Consider the following 22046-nt stretch of genomic DNA (forward strand, 5'->3'; position numbering starts at 1 on the left):
TTTAGTGAATTTTTAGCATGTGACCAACTAAGCCTAACTTAACCTTGAACCCAGAAATCATGAATCTTTCTCCAGATACTATCTGCTCGTTTTCACCATGGAAACTGTTTACCTGCCGAACATGTCCTAGAGATAAAACATTGTCAAACAAATAAAGAATGACCAATTGGAGTCAATATCTTATTGTTTTAAGAGGTTATTATAATTATGAAAACCGTTCACTTGAAAGATATGTATGATTTTATATAAAGATTTTTGAAAATTGCCTTTTTGAGGATTTTTAGTTTCCTCTTCAGCCCATAAAGAAGGAGAGGGGGGGGGGGCTAAATTTTCAATTTCTGTTCCATTTTCACCCATAGATGTTATGTATTTATACTGGTTGAAATTAGCCATTTCAGGAAAGAATTAAGCTAAATATTAATGACCTTCGTTCTACACTATAACAGACAGAAATTGATAGCATTTGGTAACCTGAGTAAATCTTTCGAACTATTTGAACTTGAAAATTCTTTTAGGTTACTTCATTAGGTTTAATTTAAAAGGTTAAATAACATGATCCTTGATATTTTTGTTTACTTCTCTGTTGAAACTATTACAGAATATTTACTAAGAACCTAATTAAAAAAGTCCTACAGTAAGATTTATTTGTTCGGTAAATTTATAAACCGTGCACTATTTCAATCTGACAACCATTCGACAGTTACAAAATGTAAGAACACTCTTTTTTATTTTTAGATGAAAATTCAGCTTCACGGAAGACGTGTTCATTCAGTTCAAAATTGTATGGAAAATGGAAGCTAATTGAGCGAAACCGATTTGAGAAAGTTGTCATAAACTCCTCTCATGTCGATTTTTCTGAGATGGGGGCGTTCCAGTGTTATCAAAGGACCCCAGACGAGCACCAGTATACGGTCACCACAGCTTATAATAACGGATGGTACCAGAGAGAGAGAGAGGGGGGGGTTGCTGTTGTGCATACCACAGATATTCTACTTAAACATACATGAAAATAAGAAGGAATGACAGCTCATTTCATAAATTATTTAAGTAAAAAGAAAACAAGTAGGTATTTATTGCCTATTTTAACGATCAGAAATGAAACACAACAGAGAGAACAAATACAGATACATCATGTAAATATGAAATAATGTCAAATAGAAAACTTTTAAAGTGAACAATCAAATTCAAAAATATAAAACTAATGAAATTTGAATGAATCTAGGTTACTGTGAAGTAAAAAAAATCAAACTGGTTCAACCCTAACAGAAAGAACTGCGAACGATAGCATTGTTCTGCAACCTACCCCCAAGTAAACACATTTAAATGAATTTTCATATTTGTATAGATATTTATATGAATTTTCACAAAACATAATTTATTTGGGAAAACAAAGCGCGATAACTCTAAATTTTTGTAAAATTTGTGTTTATCAACGGAAAACAAAAAAAAAATTGAAACAAATATTCCTTTTTACTGGTATTATGTATTGTTAGTTAACAAATTCATAAGTTTTTTTTTTCTTTCACTGGGATTTGTTTACAGACAAAAACAGCGAAAATGGACATTTTCTTACAAATTTAAAAAATATTACAACTTTAAAAAAACTGTACTTTATCAGTCTTATATATTCAATTTACAGGACTTAATCATACGGAAACAATTAGGGTTATTTATCCACGCCCGTGAATATTTTTAAAATCTGTTGATGTTTTAAAACCTGATTTGAAAGGATAACATTGCCTGTTATAAAAAGATTAATTAGTAATTTAGAGCAATTCACTATATGACACTGGTATTGATACTATTAATCAATTACTTAATTAATCAAATTCTTCTTTGCATTCAAAACGTTTGAATGGCCATATTTTCGTTAATATTGAATTAAATGGGTCTTAAATTTATTCCGGAATTGAAAGGTAGGGTGCATAGTTCTTTGCTATAGTTAACTATACTATAGTTTACTATAGTAAGCTATAGTAAATACTTTGATTTACTATCAACTTTTACTCTAGAACATTTTTTGAGATTTTGAAGCTGAAAATATCTTAAATTCAATACCAATAATGTAAAATTTAGAAATAAAATGTGAATATACAAGTAATATTTCCATTTAAAAAAAATTAAAGTCAATGTGCATGACTTTAAATATAACATTCTCAAGTAGATAGTAAATATACTTTAATTTACTATAGTTCAAACTTTGAAACTATAGTTAACTAGAGTAAATTATAGTTAACTAAAGTATATTTTTGTTAGGAAAGAACAGAAAACTTTTAAACAATATTTTTGAACGAAGGCCTGCTTAAACCTAGATTGAAAGTTTAAAGTTACCGCACATTTTTTACCCAGTGGCATCTTAAGGTGAATAGTTAGCCAGATGTGGCCATAAAGAGAGAATAGAAGATAGGGTAGGGCCACAACGGGGGGGATCAAAGTTTTACATAGGAATATGTAGAGAAAAAATCTTTAAAAATCTATTCAAGAACAGCAATGATTTGTCATACTGATAGGGAAGTATTTTCAAGTAGTGTATATTCAAGTTTGTTTAAACACCTGGGGGTAGGGTGGGGTCACCACAGGGAATCAAAGTTTTACATAGGAATATATAATAGAAAAAAAAAAGCTGCTGATGAAGAACATGAGAGATCTATTTTCCACAGGTAAGCGTTGTGGCCCATGGACCATTTGTTTGATTTAGTTACCTTTTCATCAATAAAGAAATATCATTTTAGTCATTCAAAGTGTATTAATCTAACAGAGTTTAAGTTGAATACGATATATTTTATGTTTATGAAAAAAAAACTGTTTTAATGATTGCCAAGAAGGAAAAATGTTCAAGTTTCCTAATTTCATAGCAATATTCAACGTTATGTGAAGCTTCTTGCACCGAGAAAGAGATACAAGAAGCTTCAGAAATGAAATGAATATCCGTGTAGTTGGTAATACCTTTAATAGTATTTTCTGCTGTTGTTAATTTTTTGCGGATAGGACAAATCCGCAAAAATTACAGTTGCAGAAATATTCTTGAAATAATGAAGATATTCTGTAAACGCATCAGTTTTTATTCACATCGCTGTAATTGGTTCGTACGTCAAGGTAGTCTTTCGCTTGAACCTGTATATTTATAACTGATAACTGCAGAATAATATTTTATGCTGACATGTACCTGGATATGCAATAAATGTTATTTGAAAACAATTCATAAGAACTGACAGACAGAAGAGCAGCAGAGCTTATCAGTTCGGAATCACTCTTCACACGGTCATGTCATATTCTTAAAATATGGAAAACATTGCTAAAAGCGTTTGTATAATGGGACTCTGAAAATGTTCAAAAATGACTTCCAAGACATAATTTAAAGCAACCAAATTTTGTCTAATATGAGCATATGGTATCAACTATTTTTATCATAGCAAGTCTGAAAAACTTGACTAAGTAATCACATTTTAATAAAAAGAAATACAGTGAATAATGTAGCATATATTGAAAGCAAATGCCACATTCATGAAATGGGGAAATAAGTTTTTGTTCATATTCTATATGGTTCTTGGTTCTTTAAAAATCATTACTGAATAATTTAAATTTTACATCATTGTTTATTAATTTATCTAATGTATATTATGTCCATCAGTAAATTCTAAGTACTTTTGTATATTTTATGCTGCTGTAACCTACTTCAACTTATTGAATATCATGTCTGTAACTATTTTTATTAAAATACCGACTTAAAGGTGCAAAGAAAACTCTGAACTTTAATTCAGATTTATGACATGGTTCTGATCAAATTAGCAGTATGTTATTCTGTTCTCCTAAAAGAACATCTAATGAACATCTAATTGTCTGGTTACATGACCAAGAGGAGACATTGGTTGTTTTTTTAATATATATATATATATATATATATATATATATATATATATATATATATATATATATATATATATATATATAATCAATGTCATCTATTCAGGGTCAAGGAAGGATGACCAAAGGTATGATTGGCGAAGGAGAAATATCTATTTTTTTTTTTTTTTTTTAAATCTCATTAATAGCTCTCCTGAGCCGAAGTCTGTAAACTTTTCACGTTTTCGACTTCTTCCCAAGAACCACTGGCCCAATTTCAACCAAACTTGCCACAAAGCAATCTTGGGTGAAGGGGATTTAAGTTTGGTCACAGGAAGTACCACGCCTTCTTTCAAGGGGAGATAATTAAGAATTCGTGAAAATTTGGTAGCTCTTTTAAAAATCTTCTTCTCAAGAACCACTGCGCAAGAAAAAGATGAAACTTAAGCTTAATTACATACTCTAGATTCAAGTTTGTTCATATCATAACCCTGGGAGGTATTGCAGGCCACAAGAGGGGGTCGAAGTTTTGCATAGGAATACACATGTATTGGAAATGTCTTTAAAAATCTTCTTCTTGAGAACAGCAAAGCCATGATTAGTCATATTTATATGCAAGCATTCTTATGTAGTATTGATTCAAGTTTATTCCAATCATGACCCCTGGGGGTAGGGCAGGGCCACAGCAGGGGGGTCAATGTTTACCGTAGGAAGATAGAGGAAATATCTTTTAAAAAACTTCTTCTCAAGAATAGCTAGGCCATTGTTAGTCATATTAATATAGAAGAATCCTCAGGTGGTGTAGATTCAAGTTTGTTAAAATCGTGACCCTAAGGGTTGGGCGCAGACACAACAGGGGGTCAAAGTTTTACTGAGGAATATATAAGTGTAATGGACAAGGTGTATTTGTGTAAAACGTATTGAAGACATGGTATTCAAAAGCTCGGAGAAGACGTTAGCTGTTAAATCAGCAATAAAGTTAAGGGTAAGAGCAGAATGAAAGTATAAAAGTTATAAGCACAAGTGGCAAGTATCCTAGGGAATTGATGTTAAGTTCTGGGTGTTGTAAATCTGAAGAAGATTGAGTCTTCCGGTTCTTATCTATCAATAGGGACCTAGGGAGAAACACGGTGCAAGTAGTACATTACACAGACTATGTCTCTAGTTAAGAGAAAAATTTTAATACTGTGTGATTTACCCTCAGGCAGAGCAGTCTTATTAAACATTCCAATCATTAACTCAGACAGAGTGAAAGGAAAACCTATATATCCTTTATAAGAACCTGATCATACATAGGAAATATCCTTTAGTAAATAATCTTCTTCTCTAGAGCAACTAAGCCATTAATAGTCACATTTTTACAGAAGCAACCAACCTTAGGTATTGTAGAATAAGTTTGTTCAAATTATGACCCCCAGGAGTTGGGGCACAACAGGGGGTCAAAGTTTTAGTAAAGGAATCATCTTGAAAGAAATCTTCTGCTCAAGAACAGCAAAGCCATATTATAGAAGCATTCTGAGCTAGTGTAGATTCAAATTTGTTCAAATTTAGGGTGCGTAGGGTGGGGCCACAATGAGCGATCAGAGTTTAACATAGGAATACATAAGGGGAAACTCTTTAAAATTGTTTTGCTCAAGAACAGCACAGCCATGATTAGTAATATTGATAAGGAAGCATCTTGAGGTAGGGTAAGTTTAACCCCCCCCCCTTCGTTTTCCCGTAAACTTTTCAATTTTCTGCTTTTTTCCTAACCAATGTGCTCAGGTGAGCGATGTGACCCATGGGCCTCTTGTTTAAATTTTGCTGAATATTTTCTTTTTCATACTTCCATGACATACATGACATGAAAAAATCACAAATTTTAAGACAAGTATAACATTACATTGTTCTGCTTACAGCTCCAATAGGTACTCATGCATCGAATTAGAAAGACTTGGCAACAATATTCTTCGATACAGAATTGGTAAGTCAGTTATGTTAACAAAATGTGTCAAAGAAAATGTGCCTAGGCTGAAGGACGATTATTTAAGCTTTATACCGTAAACCAATTTTACTTCACGGCTACTCTGTTTCGCGATTTTATCTTACAAGAAAATATGCAAAGATTTTCTTTCGCGCTTTTTTTCATTTTCAGGTTATCTTTCTAACAAAAAAGTGTTTAAAACTCTCAAAGTCTCTCTTCCTTCTGAAATTCGATACTTTTCACGCAAAGGAAATTAGTTTACAGTAATAATATCTCTAAAACTATCATATAATTGATAAATAATTACATTTGGTATTTTTTTTAGGTCCTAGTGTTCGAGAGAACCAACCATACGAGTCTCTGTGTCAGTTTAGGGACGACGAATACCCCCTACTGGATACTTACCGCAGTAGTGCTAGGAAAACACTTATATGTAGGTCTGCAGGTCAACAATATAACGAAATATATCTAGATTACGATTGTCTATATTACGAAACGAAATAACAGCACATAATAGAAAACACTTCAATGTGAATTTACACTACTTTAATTCCAGTAATCCAATAGTTCAACAAATTTTTATTACATTTTTTAATATTTTTAATAGTCAAGTGCTGCCCCCTTTTTTCTGAGCATAGTATTTTGCTATAGTAAATACGTATTTAGATATTTTTTGGGAGGTCCCCCCTCAATTTTGAAACCGTTGCTACGGTCCGGATTTATACAAGTGACAAGAATCCAGGAGACTGTATAACAAACAAAAAAGTTTGTCGCGCCATGTGCGCGCAAATGGTTACATTTGTCTGTGTGCACAAATGGTTACATTTGTCGCATGCCTCGGATGGAACTAACTGTATTCAGAAGCAGTCAATCAAACAAACTTTTTTAAGAATAGCTAGTAATAAACAACACATCTCTGATTTCATCGTGATTAAGATACAAGTTGATTTCAAAGCACAAAACATTTTCTTATATTTATCCGATTTTTAGGCGTGTAAGCTAACATGAAACGCAAAAAACAGAGCAAATTTGTAGAGTCGAGAAGGGGGATATATGCATCTACCATGTATGCAGCGACTCACATGCGTACAATATTTAGAATTAATTTAAATTTTATACAGAAATATTGTATAGGCTTCAGTGAGAGAGTGCTCCCAAAACGTCACGTCTCTGTAAGATATTGATACATACGTGTACTCAATTGATTTGTGCCACCTGATAAATCCTAGATCCTCCACTAGACACATGTGTTAATGTGTAATTACTGGTTGATTTCACTGCCTGAGTGTTCTTAAATTTTGTATTTGTAGATGATGATGGTTTACTGTTTGGATCATACTGTGGGTTTGAAGGACGGTTTATGTTTAATGGTACCTATGGTGGACGGCAGTGTTTAGGAATGATCTCAGATGTAGATCCCAAAACATGTAACACAGTGACCACTCTAACAGTCCACGGCAAAGATTGTCAGGGAATCAATGAAGCCAAACGTAAGGGAGTAGTTTATCTTTCTGAAACATGAAAGAATGTACAGATCTCTTTCCCTAATTACATGTATATACAGTACGAAATAATTCTTTTTCAAAAACATAATTTGATCCACATTATCGAGAAGAATTTAAGCTTTGGCAACAAATGACCAGCTGCTGAAATTTAAAATTCTATCACTTTTCTTGCTTAAATTTAAGATTTTTAACGAGTAAAAGATATTAAGTGAATTATCGTATGACCGAACGATAGACGAGTACTCAAGTACTTGGTGACAAACTTAGTGCGTCTACTCTGCTATGTAGGAATGGTTGTGTAAAGTATTGACAAGTTTTGATGTTAGTGACTTTGGGAAAAAATATTTTCATTTTTTTTAAAGTTCTGTGGAGTTTTGGAAAATCCACATTTTATTTACTACATTTTTTGAATCCGCTGTAACACAGAACGTCTGAAGATTTATCTCACCGGTTAATTTTAATGGGGAATAAAGGTGGGGGATTGATAGAACTAACCAACAATATCCCATTGGAAAACTACTAAGTAAAGCGTAATTTTCTGTTAAAAGAATGGCTCTGTATTATCCTTTGCATTATGTTCTTTTTTTTCTCTCTTTCTCTGCAGAATACCAGTGTTTGCAATACATTTACAACACAAGTTCGTTGTTTGAAAAGTATCTTATAACAAAATCAAAAGATGAAGCAGAGGAATACAACTGTTGGGTAGGTTAAAAATACAAATGGACTGCTCAAATCTTGTACAGATAGATACATGTAAAGATAAAAAATAGACATAGACTTTGGTCTCAAACAAGAAATAACCGTATACATCAGTGAGGTAGCCATCCTGGTAGGACCTTGGTCGTTGTTTTCAATGAGGCAGCCTAGGCCACAATCACTTGGGGTCTGGACCCCCCCCCCCCTTTCCATTTTTTTTCTTTTTAAATATGAGGTCGAGACACCTTTTTCCTATTTTTGTATTCTAATATGCACTATATGTTATCAATAATGTAACTCTTTTGTCTCTATATACTGTTTTTAAATATACCGTTTTCGACTGATACATAAAAAGAGAGAAGGCTTGCAACTCTTTTCTCGTCGTCTGCCTCACCTCGCTTAAACTTCGCCTGATTATTTATCTAAAGCATAAGAACACATGGAATATGCATACATCAATAAATTTGTTACACATTCTTCTTCCTTTTCATATTTCCATTTAATTTTTATGTGCCCCTGATTTGGAAATATTTCGATTAAATCAACCGCATCTAGGGTAAATTTTGTTGATGTGCACTAGCTGGGACGGAAGTGCAATAACGGTAACTCTAACTTTACAAATGTTCTGTATTAAATAAAAATTCCAAGCTTTGTAATAAAAATATTGAGAAATTTGGTCGTCTAAGTCGTATGTTAAATGTTAATCTTCATCCATTAGAATCTGCTAGTTAGAGTTATCTTGTTATACACGGAACTTACCGTTACATATATTATGAAGAGAAAATTCGGGATTTTTTCCCTCTTTCATTTAATGTTCCGAATGACATTACACTTAATGATGACGCCCGAAAATACCGGACACTTCCGTCCCAGCTAGTGCACATCAACAAAATTTACCCTAGATGCGGTTGATTTAATCGAAATATATACAAATCGGGGGCACATAAAAATTAAATGGAAATATGAAAAGGAAGAAGAATGTATAACAAATTTATTGATGTATGCATATCCCATGTTTTCTTATGTTTTAGATAAATAATCAGGCGAAGTTTGAGCGAGGTGAGGCAGACGACGAGAAAAGAGTTGCAAGCCTTCTCTCTTTTTATGTATCAGTCGAAAACGGTATATTTAAAAACAGCATATAGAGACAAAAGAGTTACATTATTGATAATATATAGTGCATATTAGAATACAAAAATAGGAAAAAGGTGTCTCGACCTCATATTTAAAAAGAAAAAAATGGAAAGGGGGGGGGGGGTCCAGACCCCAAGTGCCTGTGGCCTAGGCAATCTCCGTATAAGAAATCAAGCTTTTATAATCTGGGATTATTTTGTTAGTATAGACTCTAAACTTCAAAGTCAATATATCTGACCAGTAAGCATCACATTTAACTTGGAATAATTATTTAAACACCCTTTTCATTAAGAAAGATCGGTCACACTGTCATGGATTACATTACTTGATGAGTCTAATTCTTCATAAAAACGTGCATATAAATATACATAAATCAAAAATACTATAGGGGTGCTGTGGCTCAGTAGGTACCGTTAAGCGGACGCCTACTGAGCGACAGAACAGTCCCATCGTTCCGTTGCGCTCGGTATTTGAAGTGAAAAACATTTTTTTTTTCGATTGCCACCTTAAACCCATATTCCCATGTTGCAGCAAACGTTCACGATAAACGTAGCACGATAAAGAACTCGATGCTCTTGGGAGCGGAGCATATGTGAAAATTTTGGATCTATTCACAAGAAAAATCACGACACAATCAAATTTTTCATAACTACTTATTAGGCACAGTGCATTACTTCTGGTTGTACAAACAAATGGAGCTTGCTATGTAGGCTCTTAATAAGTGAACAGTATTATGATAGCTGAATTAATTCTTCCAAACAATCAAAGAGAGTTTTTTTTATTGGAGGGGGGATAGGGGATATAGGCAAAGCACTTCCTACATCTTAAAGCTGTATATGGCATATTTTTGATAAATTCGTATCACCAAATTTAAAAAGATCTTTTAAGTTGCCTCATAAATATATAAAGATACAGATAAAGGACAATTTAAATAAATCGTGTTTCAAAGATATCAAAAATTTAAAACAATAACCGATTCATTTACCGACTCCATAAAAAAATAGATATTTGAATAACTCCGCCAGCGAATACAAGCGGTTCAACAAATACAGAGAGGAAGAGATGGGCAATAGAAAGAAGTAAAGAAAAAATTATGATATGCCAACAATATCATGTACATTTATATCTCTTCTTCCATCATGGTTTTAATGCTTTTCCCGCAGTCATGCGCTTGGCGGATCATGTCAATACTCGTATTCAACACAATTGCAGCAAAGTTTAAAGTTTAAAGTCAACTTAACTATAGTCCGAGTTAAAAATCAGTGAAAATTTTAATCATAACGTACATATATCGCAATTTCGTATTTTTTTTTTCCCAGCTTAGATACGTCATGTATAACTTTAAACCAAGAGATTGCGGGGCTTCGCCCGCCCCCCCCCCCCCGGCCCCTATCAGGGCTTCGCTCTTGACCTAAACCGTCAGACTCCCTGCCTCGACTGAAATAGAACCCTAGGTCTGGCATGGGGATGCGTGAGAAAAGCAAGGCATGAATTAAGCGTTTCATAACTAGGGAAAACGTGCATTTATCTGGAATTAACCACCATACCAAATTAGAGTTGCTTTTCTTCTAATGATATAATATCCTTTTTTGGACAATAAACTATTTTTGCCTTTTTACTGACGAATTGCACGTTAAGTCATGTAAATTGTTTCATTTCGTAAAAAATATTCTCAAATTAATAAACTATATATTAACACATTCCGATGTTCATGTATTCATTAATGCTTGTGTTCCCTCCAGGCTGATAGGATGTTTGTTTACGCCTTTCCTATTTTTTTTTTATTTTTTCATCTTTATTGCATATCTTAATATATTGTTGATGTTGTAAATTTACCCCCACGAAGGAAAAGGTGCTTGTCATCAACTTATTTCAAAGTTAATCTATTGGTAAAATGACTTTTAAATTTTATAATAATAAATCCAGCTAGTTATGATTTTGTATGAAATTTTATTTTACAATCAGGGATACATTTATAATACATGTCTGGGAGAATGATATTTTAATCAAAAAATTATTTCTTTGGGAAATTCCAAGTAGCTGAAGGTTAAAGCATCAATAAATGCCACCCACTGACAAAGATGATCACGCTACGAGGCTTCATATCAACGGGGAAAATGTTTAGGTCTTTCTTATTGTTTTTTTCTCTCGATACCTTTATTCCTAGAGCAATGTAAATTTTTAAAATTTTCTGAATGAAACCCCTCCCCCTAATAACTCGATTCTCGAGAATTTCTTTGCTCAGTCAAGTTTTGTAAAGATATACATTTTTTTAAATAAGAATGTAGAAGCACACAGCATATAAAGACAGTGTAATATCTGATTTCAATCAACGCAAGGTACCGATATATCTATTCAAATGTTTTAAAATATAAATGTATTTCTGGGCTATAAAATGATATTTAATAAACAAAAATAATAAAGAGATCATTTAAATTATTTAAGTATTAAAGAGAACTATACAGGTTGTCAAAGGAATCTCAGACCGACAAATTAGACTTGCTCACCTATAAAGTAAAAAAAAAAAACAAACAAACAAACAAAACCGCCAATTCTTATTATAGGTCGGGGCTACACTGACATATAGTGTGCAATTATTTGTACAGGCATATAATGACATATAAATTTACTTAAAATCTTCTAAGTCGATATCTGAATATAAATCTACAACTGTATTTATTCTATCAGAACTGGAAAAAGGTCCATTTTCTATTCTTGGTAGTGTCCTTCTGACAGATATAAATTCCGCAATATTATTTCTTTAAGTTGTCAATTGATAAAATATAATTTACGAGAAAGGAAAGAAGTTTGAGAAAGGTTGATTTTTCTTTTTTGAATGCAAAAATTATAACTTAGAATCTGACTGCATCAAGTAATGTAATTCATTTACATAAGATGTAGGTGTTTCATTAGCACAGTTATTCTTGACCACAAATATTATCAGATATGTTTAAAATTACCTGGACAAATTATAACTTAGCCTTTGTTTTTTTTTTTCTTTTTTTCTAGGTTAAATACAGTACTTTTGAATACAAATACGATTTTCCTCAGCAAGTGATCTACAAAATGCCCACCCCACAGTGTGGAATGTTCACAAATGTCCTAGCTCATCACGACAGACAAGCAGATGCAGAACTGTTTTTAAAAGGTAAAAATATTGAAGTGATCAGACAGGACTTGATCCTTAATTACCTGTAAACTCTCTACACAGACATGCAGAAGGATTCCACGGTAAATAAGAAAAAAAGTTACCAAGAAAGGCATCCAAATATCAACATTAAGATAACCTCTAATTAGTTTAGCTTAATTAATTAGCTTAATTGCCTTTGTTAATAAGCTGCTCTGTAGTTTAATGAAATTGAACGTATGTCATCTGATTTGTGTCAAAGTAAGAGATGAACGACAGCTACCTAAAGGTTGTAACCAAACTGCATGACTTAAAGTTACATAGATAACACCATCAAAGGATATGATACCCAAAAATCAATGTTACTGATTTGGCATAATTTTATATACCTGCAAAAAATAAATAAATAAATAAATAAATAAATAAATAAATAAATAAATAAATAAAACAACTTGGAAATGAAATATAGCGCGTAAGAGGAAAACAGCACTGGAACGTTATTCCAAAGAGAAAGCAATAAACAAAACAAAAAAAACAAAAAACAAAACAAAAAAAAAGCCATAATTTTCGGTATGAATCCCTAGGCTTGCACTCGGACATAAACTATTAAAAAAGAATTGGGTCCACCATTCTCTCACAAGAAACCATTAAAAAATTAGCACGATATTTGCGTCCTCTCATAAGAAAACTATTATAAAATGTTATGAGGTCTATCACACTACGATAGTATAAGATTCGTGGTCCTCTCACAGAAAAACTACAGTATATACATCTACTGTTTCAAAAGATATTCAGCCACGTCCTCTGTTATCAAAACTGTGCAGAAATACAGCGTCGGTAGATAGGCTATATAGCCAGCAGAACTAGTTTTATAGATAATATATAGGCTACCCTCAGAACGAATAAATGTTAGAATAAAAGTACACAGCTACATAGGTCATAAACTATGTAACTATACAAACATAATTTTTTTTAGTTCATTCTTGGTATAATTTTCCGTTTTTCATTTTCATTTGTTTGTTTTTTGTTTGTAATATCATGTTGTAAATTTTGAATTTACTAGGGGGAGGTAAATGCAAAATTTACAACATGATATTTACCTCCCCCTAGTAAATTCAAAATTTACAACAAGATAGTAATATGTAAATATGTTTTGTTTTGTTTCGGCGTGAACAGTTTGTCAGCGCAACTCCTCTTAAACTGTTGCACATAATTTCGTCAAACTTTGCAGATATTTAGGACACAGTGTAGTTGTGCATATTGTCAGGAAATTCCGATTCCGTTATTTTTCTGGGAATTTTCTGGGAATTTCGATACTTTTCATCTTAGATTTTTGGCCATATCTTGAAAAGATGAACAGTTTGTCAGCGCAACTCCTCTTAAACTGCTGCACAGAATTTCGTCAAACTTTGCAGATATTTAGGACACAGTGTGTAGTTGTATATATTGCCAGGAAATTCCGATTCCTCTATTTTTGGGGAATTTCGGCACTTTTCATCTTAGATTTTTGGCCTTATCTTGAATATAGAGATGAACAGTTTGTCAGCGCAACTCCTCTTAAACTGCAGTACAGAATTTTATCAAACTTTGCAGATATTTAAAACACAGTGTGTAGTTGTGTATATTGCTAGGAAATTACGATTCTATTATTTTTGGCCTTAAAGTTCTGGCTGTTATTGAAAAAAAAAACTTTTCAGTCACGTAATAAGGAAATACACTGGATTCAGCTTTTGCAATGAAATTTTGTGAAATATTTTATGACCTTGAAAGACCCCTATTGATGTTGAGATGATAATATTAATGATTCAACACACACCTACAAAAAGTCTTGGATAGAAGTACACAGAAATTTCTCCCTCCCCTCCTCCTCCCACCCCCCCCCCAACACCACACCCCCAACACACACAAACGCACACACACACACACCTCAAATTAGTGCTTTGCCTTAAATAATTTCATAAGATTTGAATGTCCTCATATGCAAGAAGTTTTCATATGAGGATTTTTTTTTTTGCTAGTATTGCCCCTTTTTGAATTATACTGTGTATTTTAAACGCACTGTGCCATTCATTATGTGTTGCGTTGTCAAGTTTTGGGGAAGCGTGGGGTATATGAGCTTGCTCACTTTTTCTTTCATTTAACACTTTTGTATATATATTTTATATAGATTTTTTTTCTTAAAAATTCGAATTCCTGCAGTTTTAATTACTCCTCTGCTCACATAATTAAGATATGAATTTCAAAACTTCTCAGTCCCTGACTTAAGAATTTCTCAATATAGGTTAAAAAGAAAAGATGACGTATTGCCATTCTCATAACTCATTCACAAAAACATGAATGAATTATCAATTTATACATTTGCATTGCATTGAAAATTAGAGGATTTATTGAGTAGAATAAATTATATGATACAAATTCACCTCTCGTTCTCTGCAGTAAACAACTACCTAGCCTCGTTCTATGGAAATGCAATCTCTGTTGAACCGCAAAACCGGAAGCGACGGTGTAGAATTAGAATATTATTGCCATACAAAGAATGATTAATTAGACTCATTTACGCAAAAGGAACAGCAAGAAGCACATGATCTATATGTTTATGAATTTTCCGCGCGTTTTTGGCAATCTTCTCGTGCTTTTGCGTTTATTCATTTGGTGCAAAAATTTATTATTTTGCGCCGTTCCATTTTTTTTTTTTTTTTTTTTTTGGCCTTTGGTTTCTTGTGCTCATTTCATTCCTTACATTTAAAGATTTACAATTTTTGAAACTGCTATGCAATGCTGTGTTTAAGTATAATGGATCACATATATAAGAATTGATCTAGTCTTAAAGTGGAATTAATTATTCTCTATGCATATGAGATTTAAAAATCTTATTTCGTTGCAATAAAAAGATATTGAAAAGGAATCTTTTTCTAAGTAATTTAGAAATAAAAACCTTATATAAAATTTGTATGTGTCTTTTAGTGTTGAACAATAAAGAAATAGAAAGACAGGTTTCAAAGCAATTCAGAAAATGTTTATTTTCTCAAGCTTTATTTTTCTTAGTTCACCTGGGACAATCATGCAGGTGAAGTGTTTTCGTCCGATGTGGCGTCATACGTGAACTTCTCAAGAAGGACTGAACCAGTTTCAACCAAATTTGGAATAAAGCATCTATGGGTTAAGGGGAACAGATGAATTGTTAGCATGATTATGATAAGCCATAAGCCCTTTTAACACAATCGTTAAATCTATGGGCCCTTGGTTTATGATTCAGCATAGGTGGGGTTATGTTGGTCATATATTAAAAATGCATTAGGCCTATATCTTATTAAATCTTCTTCTTTACTCATGGAATCTAACAATCGGTTTTCTTGATTACAACGAGTACTCAATGTTTTACTAAAATTATGATGTTAATGGCCCCTAGATCCATGGTTCAGGCCTTAGGGTGGAGCTTATATTTTGAAAATATGTTACCTCTTTGAAAATCTCTACCCACAGTATTTAGCAGGCAAACTTTTCCCATGATTATAATAAACATTTCGCCCTCTTCTAAAACTGTTATATTCATAGCTTCAACCCCCTCCCCCTAAATTGATCATTAATGAAAATACATTGCACCTTTAAAAATCTTAAAGAAGAAATTATCTTTAACTCCACATCTGAAATCCATCTCACTGTTCCCTTTCAAATGTTTTAAATACTTTTTTTTCATTACAGACAACAAAAGTTAATTTCTTTTAGCGTACCTATACTGCATTCCAAGACTTAAAAAATCTTCACAAATATACACTGCAGGTTCAAGTAACTGTTCTACCAATCCCTTATCTTTACACTTTACAAATTATTAACTACTGTGAAGGAAAAACCTCAGACAAATTGTGCAACAACATATTCAAATCAAATGTAAATTCTTTAAAACGCCAAAGAACTTTTAGAAAATTTAGAATAATTTTTTTTCTTAAATCAATAACATGAAGACGTATAACTAATCAAAACCTAACCATTACTCACAGTTAATTTAAGTCCAGGTTTTTTGACATTATAGACAATGAAATATGGAGTAATCAGAGCAAACACGGACCTCAGAAAACATCAGAGGTGGGATCAGGTGCCATGGAGGAATAAGCACCCACTGGCGACCGTTCACACCCGCCGTATGCTCCTTGTCAGGCAAACGGGAAAATCCGTAGACGATTCAGTGTGTAAATAATGGCTTAACAATTAGTATGAAAAAACGTTAGTCAGCATTCGACTTAATGACAGTTTGTATTTGCTTACAAGGTCATTGTATTGATCACAGAACTTGCGAAATGTTGTTAGGTTACCATTAACTTCTTTTTCTATTTTCTGAATAAATTCTGCTTCATTTGAATATTAAAATAGGTCTGATATTAAAGGGCCACAATTAATACAATGTAAATTCCGACAGATTGTTGGAAGACTTGATCTCAAATACTACATAGAAATTGTTAATCAGAAACTCAAGCATCTTTTTAAAATCAACCTCAGAGTACTTGTGTGTACAAATAGATTTTTTTAACAAAATAATTTTGCAAATGACAAGGTAAGTAAATTTACGAGTTCCATTTTTATTGTAAAAGCAGCTGTCTATGATGTCAAAAAGGTCGGACTTAAAGTTATCATTTGGAATGGTTGTATAAAGTGTTGTAAAGTCGTAAGTTTTGATGTTATTGATTTTGCTAAAATTTTGTGATTTCAAATTTTGTAAAGGTTTCTTGGAGTTTTTAAGTATCCACATCTGATTGACTCCACTTCTCGAATATATTGTTGTACAGTACTCCTGAAGTTCCTCCTTCACTGCTATTTTAGTGAGGAGTTAAGAAAGAGGCTTGTTAGAACATTTACTGGAACCCACTATGTATCTTTTTAAGGATTTTATGTAGTTTATGAATCCAGTATGGTGTTTCGAGTTCAATTTGTTTGTTGGGAATATTAAAAATATTTAAAACTGAATATGATTATGAAGAATTTACTCCTTAGAAAGAGTGCTATGGGTATAAGTTGGATTACCACTTGTAGAATTCAATCCTTGCTCCTCTAAAATAGAATTAAAATAATGAATCTTACAAAGACAATGTTGTTACCTGCTTTGTCAGCTGGTGCCAGTACATATTGATCGTGTAATCTATCTAATTCTTTTTTCTTTTCTGAATCATTGAAGACTGAAGGATAGATGGTTTTCATATTGCCCCTCAATCGCTTAATGCGAGATTTCAACATTCAACTGATACTTTTAATCCATTCTGACAAAGTACCAAGGTCTTCTTTTTCATGTTTGGTCCATCGCCTGTTGTAATTTTCCAAAGAATTTATAATATATATGAAATTATGATGCCAGTTTAAAGATTGGAGTTCCCTAAATTTTGGCCTTTGTAAAATAAGTGATTTAAGATCCTCATTATTTATTATATTTACGTCACCAGTAATGAGGTGTCCAGCAGGACTATAGTTGTAGGGTGAAGAAGAAGATGAAATCGTTGGAGGATTATGTTTCAGATGTTCGATATATAGGCACTGTAGAGTTTTCTGTATTAATAAGTTTGGAAACAATATTCGATGTATATTTGCAAGAAATACAAGGTGTGGACTTCAACTTGAAATATGGCGGAATACAAGACTTGACCCTTTTGTGATTAAGAATATTACTTATATTAATTGGGTCAATTCCTTTGTTGGCAAATTGGAGTTGCATGGGCAAACGTGTTGTTTGAGCAGTATTTTCTTCCGTAAAACGTGGCGGTTTAAAAAGTCTGTGATTTGCAATGTCCATAATCACAGATCCGAGTCTGCATTCTGGTGTCGAAGGATCCAAATATGGACTTTCCTTGATTTTTTTTTCAAATAGACTATTTAAAACTTTCAAAGGGACAGAGTAAAGTTGGTGCGAATGTGATGAAGACCTAACTGTTTATTTACTTAGGTATTAGTGAATCAAAAAGAGACATCGGGTATAATACGTTGATTGTAAAACCGATGTCCATACTAGGCTGATGTCTCTGGGTATTGATAAAAAGCCCCATCACATTCACATTGCAACACTTGAAAGAGTCCCAACACTATCGACATCGTCATTGCTACCATATGGAAAGGCTGTGCTTTATTTCCTAACCCAGTATTCTTCTCGATGTCTATGGAAAGGTGTCAATGATGGGATACTAGTATGATGGTAAATCTTTTCTAGAATCCAAAATTTCATTGACAAAATAGAATGATCAGGTAAATTAAGTGCTTGTAGAGAAGCTGCTGGTCCCCGTTGTTAATTTGAAATCTGTGCCCCGCTATTTTTTTTATTAAGTGAACCCTTAGTTTCTCCAACATAAATAAGCCCACATAGGGAACATTCTATTCCGTAGACATTAGGTGAGCTGCAGTTAAGATTTTCATGTTTTTAGTAGAGAGGTTCTGTCCAGTAAGATTACTAGTAAAAGAACAGCTTGTAATCAAAACAGCTGTGTTCTTCATTAAAAATGGAACTCGGGAAATTGTCATAGCTTGTGATTGACCATGTACAAAATGTACAAAAATTGTACAAAAATTCTTTGTTAAAAAACACTCGATTCTACATATAAGTACTCTAAAGTTGATATTAAAATAATGCTTGGGTTTTTCATTGAGAATATTTATAGTCTTTGGAGGTCAGGTATTCCAACAATCTGTTAGATTCCAGTGAGCACAAATAATGCTTCTTTATTAACTGACTTATTTTTTACAGGCATGTAGCATCGTTTTTGAAAGGGGGCAGAGAAAAAAAAAGTTATTACCCTTATTTGCCTACTCTGCAACAAAAAGTGGGGGACCGGCCTTTCAGTGACCATTTTCAATGGTAAAAAGTTATGCTTGAGAAAAACTAGGACCCCCGGCCCCCCTAATGCTACGTGCCTGTTTTGTATTTTTATGAAGCAGAATTTCTTCAAAAACTCCTACCTGAGCAGTAAACTTTTGCTTTTGCCTTTAATTCGACATTCCAATATATCGACGACGTTTTATCAACTAACAATAGTTACTTTTACTTATAAATCGACTGGAAATATCCTAGTGAACTCGAAATAAAAGACGCCTGAGAGTCTGCCATATCTCTTTCATATTTCTATATTTTACTGAAGACGTTAATGGCAAACTAGCAACTAAACTATGTGAAAACGGAATAAGGTCAACTTTTCCATCGGCAACGTCGTCTCCTATTTATGTAGAAATATTATTCCACAATCACATGCATATGGTGTTTATGTCTTCCAACTGATTCGGAAAGAGCATGATTCCAGTGCAATCAATTTTTAAAACCTAGACAAGCTACTGACAAATAAGTTGTTAGTACAGGCTTACAATCTCGTATAAATTCTGTATTTTGCAAATTCTATGGTCGTTATAATGACCTTGTTTGCAAGTAAAACCTTGAGTTGTATTTTTATTGACATGTTTCATACCAATTGTTCAGTCATTGTTTTATACTGATTTTGGTTACGGATTCCTGTGTTTACCTGATAAATACAGTGGGCTCTCAGCAGATGTGACCGATCGTCAGGGGATGTTTGCTTCTTCTAGGCACCTCATTTCACCTCTGGTGTATTCCAGTGTTTTTGCCTTTTTTACTTTTCGTATTTTTACAAGATTTATGACATTGATCACAGTTTGTTATCTCAGTAGATTTTTGCACAGGATGCGAGAGTTCCAGTTCCAGGTGGACTTAAGTGGTCATATGTGGTCAGGTGATAATCAAGGCCCATGGGCCTCTTGTTTAAATTTATATAGGAACTAAAGTGTTGCCCTTAACTTTTGATAAACTTTAAACAAAATTAGGCGGTTACTCATCCAACTGATTTGTATTTATAGCAGAAATATTTCTTTCGGATAAATTGGGTATCAGAGCCATCCTGTTTCTTATTTCAGTAAAAGAGCCATGTCAAACGAGATCTAATGTAAAAAATCAACCCACTGTCAACTCAAGTCCGTCTACTGTACCATACCAGCCTGACAGCCTAGGAGCAGTGGTTCCGATTCCTCAGACTGTCGACAGTTATTATAGCATAGCATCTCGGTTCACACAATGCACACATCTCTACTTGGTCTTAGTTTTCTGTTCTCTTGGACAAGCATTGCGTCAAGTTCTCAGGTGACAAAACGCCATCAGGATCATAAAAAAACTAATTTAACTTAATATGGCATTCAACTTGGTACTCCAATTTCATTTCAGCTAAAATTTGTTCGCGATGGCAAAGTACAAGGTTTACCTGATGTCACGCAAAAAAAAAAAAAAAAAAAAAAAAAAAAAAAAAAAAAAAAAGATCAAAGGAGCATCATTTTGATATATGCTATTTGTACTCGACTTCCCGATCTAAATGCTAATTTAAGTCAACATAAAGAAGCAATGATCTGGAATTTTATAACTATTTGTATCATTTTTCTCAAATATCGCTTCCTCTTGGGCAAACTTCGATAACCCGGATATTGCAATTCTGTCAGATCCGGTTTCATTGACATCTGTGCCAATACTTTGATACTGCTTCAAAAAACATTCTTTGAGGATGCTAAAATGAAGGGATGAACTTTCATTGTAAATCCTAAATCACGTCATCTAGCAAAAAGTTACGAAGAAAAACCGGATGTTTTGCATCGACCTATATTATGCAATCGATACCATTTTTCTTTTTATGTATATATTAATGGTGATAATTATCATCACGTTTGTTTGAATGTGCAACTGCCATGTTTTGTTCTGAAATACCATTTTCACAAACAGATAAATAAAAATAAATTATGTATCTCTTGAATCAACTTTTTTAGGAAACACATAAGCATTTGGAGTGTTTTTAAAGTATACATGCACGAATATATACAATGAAATATGACTTGCCACCTGGTGCACTGCATGCGAACTCCCATTAAAGCGATCTGACAATGGAAATCTTGTCAAATTTGATTTATAGCATCCTAAAAGGCTAATACATACACGAACTATGTATAATTTTGGAATTCTAAATTTGAGAAAATCCGCCTTACATTTGTAGAACTCCCAAGAGTACCAAAGTACTATTCTGTGGTGGCACTTTTTGCGCAAATTATATCTCCGTCTTTTTTTTAAGTGACGAAAAAGTGATGATAGTTATCATGTTCTTACAAGTAAATAGCGATTATTGGCATTTGTTTGAGATTAAAACTCTTGAAAACAAGAATTTGCTTTCAACTAAAATTCAATGGCAAAATATTTAGCATCTCGCATAATTATTACTGCATATATACTACAATAACCACTGAAAAAAATATGTACTAGATTATAAAGTTCTTATATATTATATACTAGACTAGCAAGTACTAGTACATATTTGTGTATACATTTGGGTTTTCGTAAATTTAACGTATAGTCGATTAATTGTTGCCTGCCTTCCTTTGCCGTATTTTTGAAATAGAAATATTCGTTTTGACTATTCAAAAAGAAAGAAATCGTATTATTACTGATGGAATATTATAAGATACCGAATACATGTACCCTCATTATTTACAGTACTTGGACCACTGATTTAATAAAAACAGTGCAAATGATTGTAATTGCCCGGCTCATTGAACAAATAATTTATCTAATTTAAACATGTTAAGCAAAGTACGAATATATATATATATATATATATATATATATATATATATATATATATATATATATATATATATATATATATATATATATATATATATTATGACTATTTCATTTCAAACTGGAATGTAAAAAACGAAACTCGAGATCAAGAAGTTATACTGAATTCATTACTTGTGGTACACA

At 32.8% G+C, this 22046-nt stretch overlaps 1 protein-coding gene across 1 annotated transcript in view; it reads left to right on the forward strand.

Annotated features, from left to right (window-relative positions):
* The window catches only part of LOC133193099 (uncharacterized), a 47234-nt gene extending 26201 nt beyond the window's left edge, over nucleotides 1–21033 (forward strand). The window contains exons 10-16 of the mRNA XM_061329073.1: nucleotides 736–937; nucleotides 5742–5806; nucleotides 6132–6239; nucleotides 7117–7296; nucleotides 7916–8013; nucleotides 12151–12289; nucleotides 20162–21033. Coding sequence (XP_061185057.1) covers nucleotides 736–937; nucleotides 5742–5806; nucleotides 6132–6239; nucleotides 7117–7296; nucleotides 7916–8013; nucleotides 12151–12289; nucleotides 20162–20388 — 1019 coding nt within the window. The 3' untranslated portion in view covers nucleotides 20389–21033. The remainder of the gene's footprint in view (nucleotides 1–735; nucleotides 938–5741; nucleotides 5807–6131; nucleotides 6240–7116; nucleotides 7297–7915; nucleotides 8014–12150; nucleotides 12290–20161) is intronic.
* The last annotated feature ends 1013 nt before the right edge of the window (nucleotides 21034–22046 follow it).

The sequence above is a fragment of the Saccostrea echinata genome, unplaced genomic scaffold (assembly GCF_033153115.1).
Source record: "Saccostrea echinata isolate AGI-Se365-2 ecotype Australia unplaced genomic scaffold, CSIRO_AGI_Sech_v1 ptg000027l, whole genome shotgun sequence".
In the NCBI taxonomy this organism is placed as follows: Eukaryota; Metazoa; Mollusca; class Bivalvia; order Ostreida; family Ostreidae; genus Saccostrea; species Saccostrea echinata.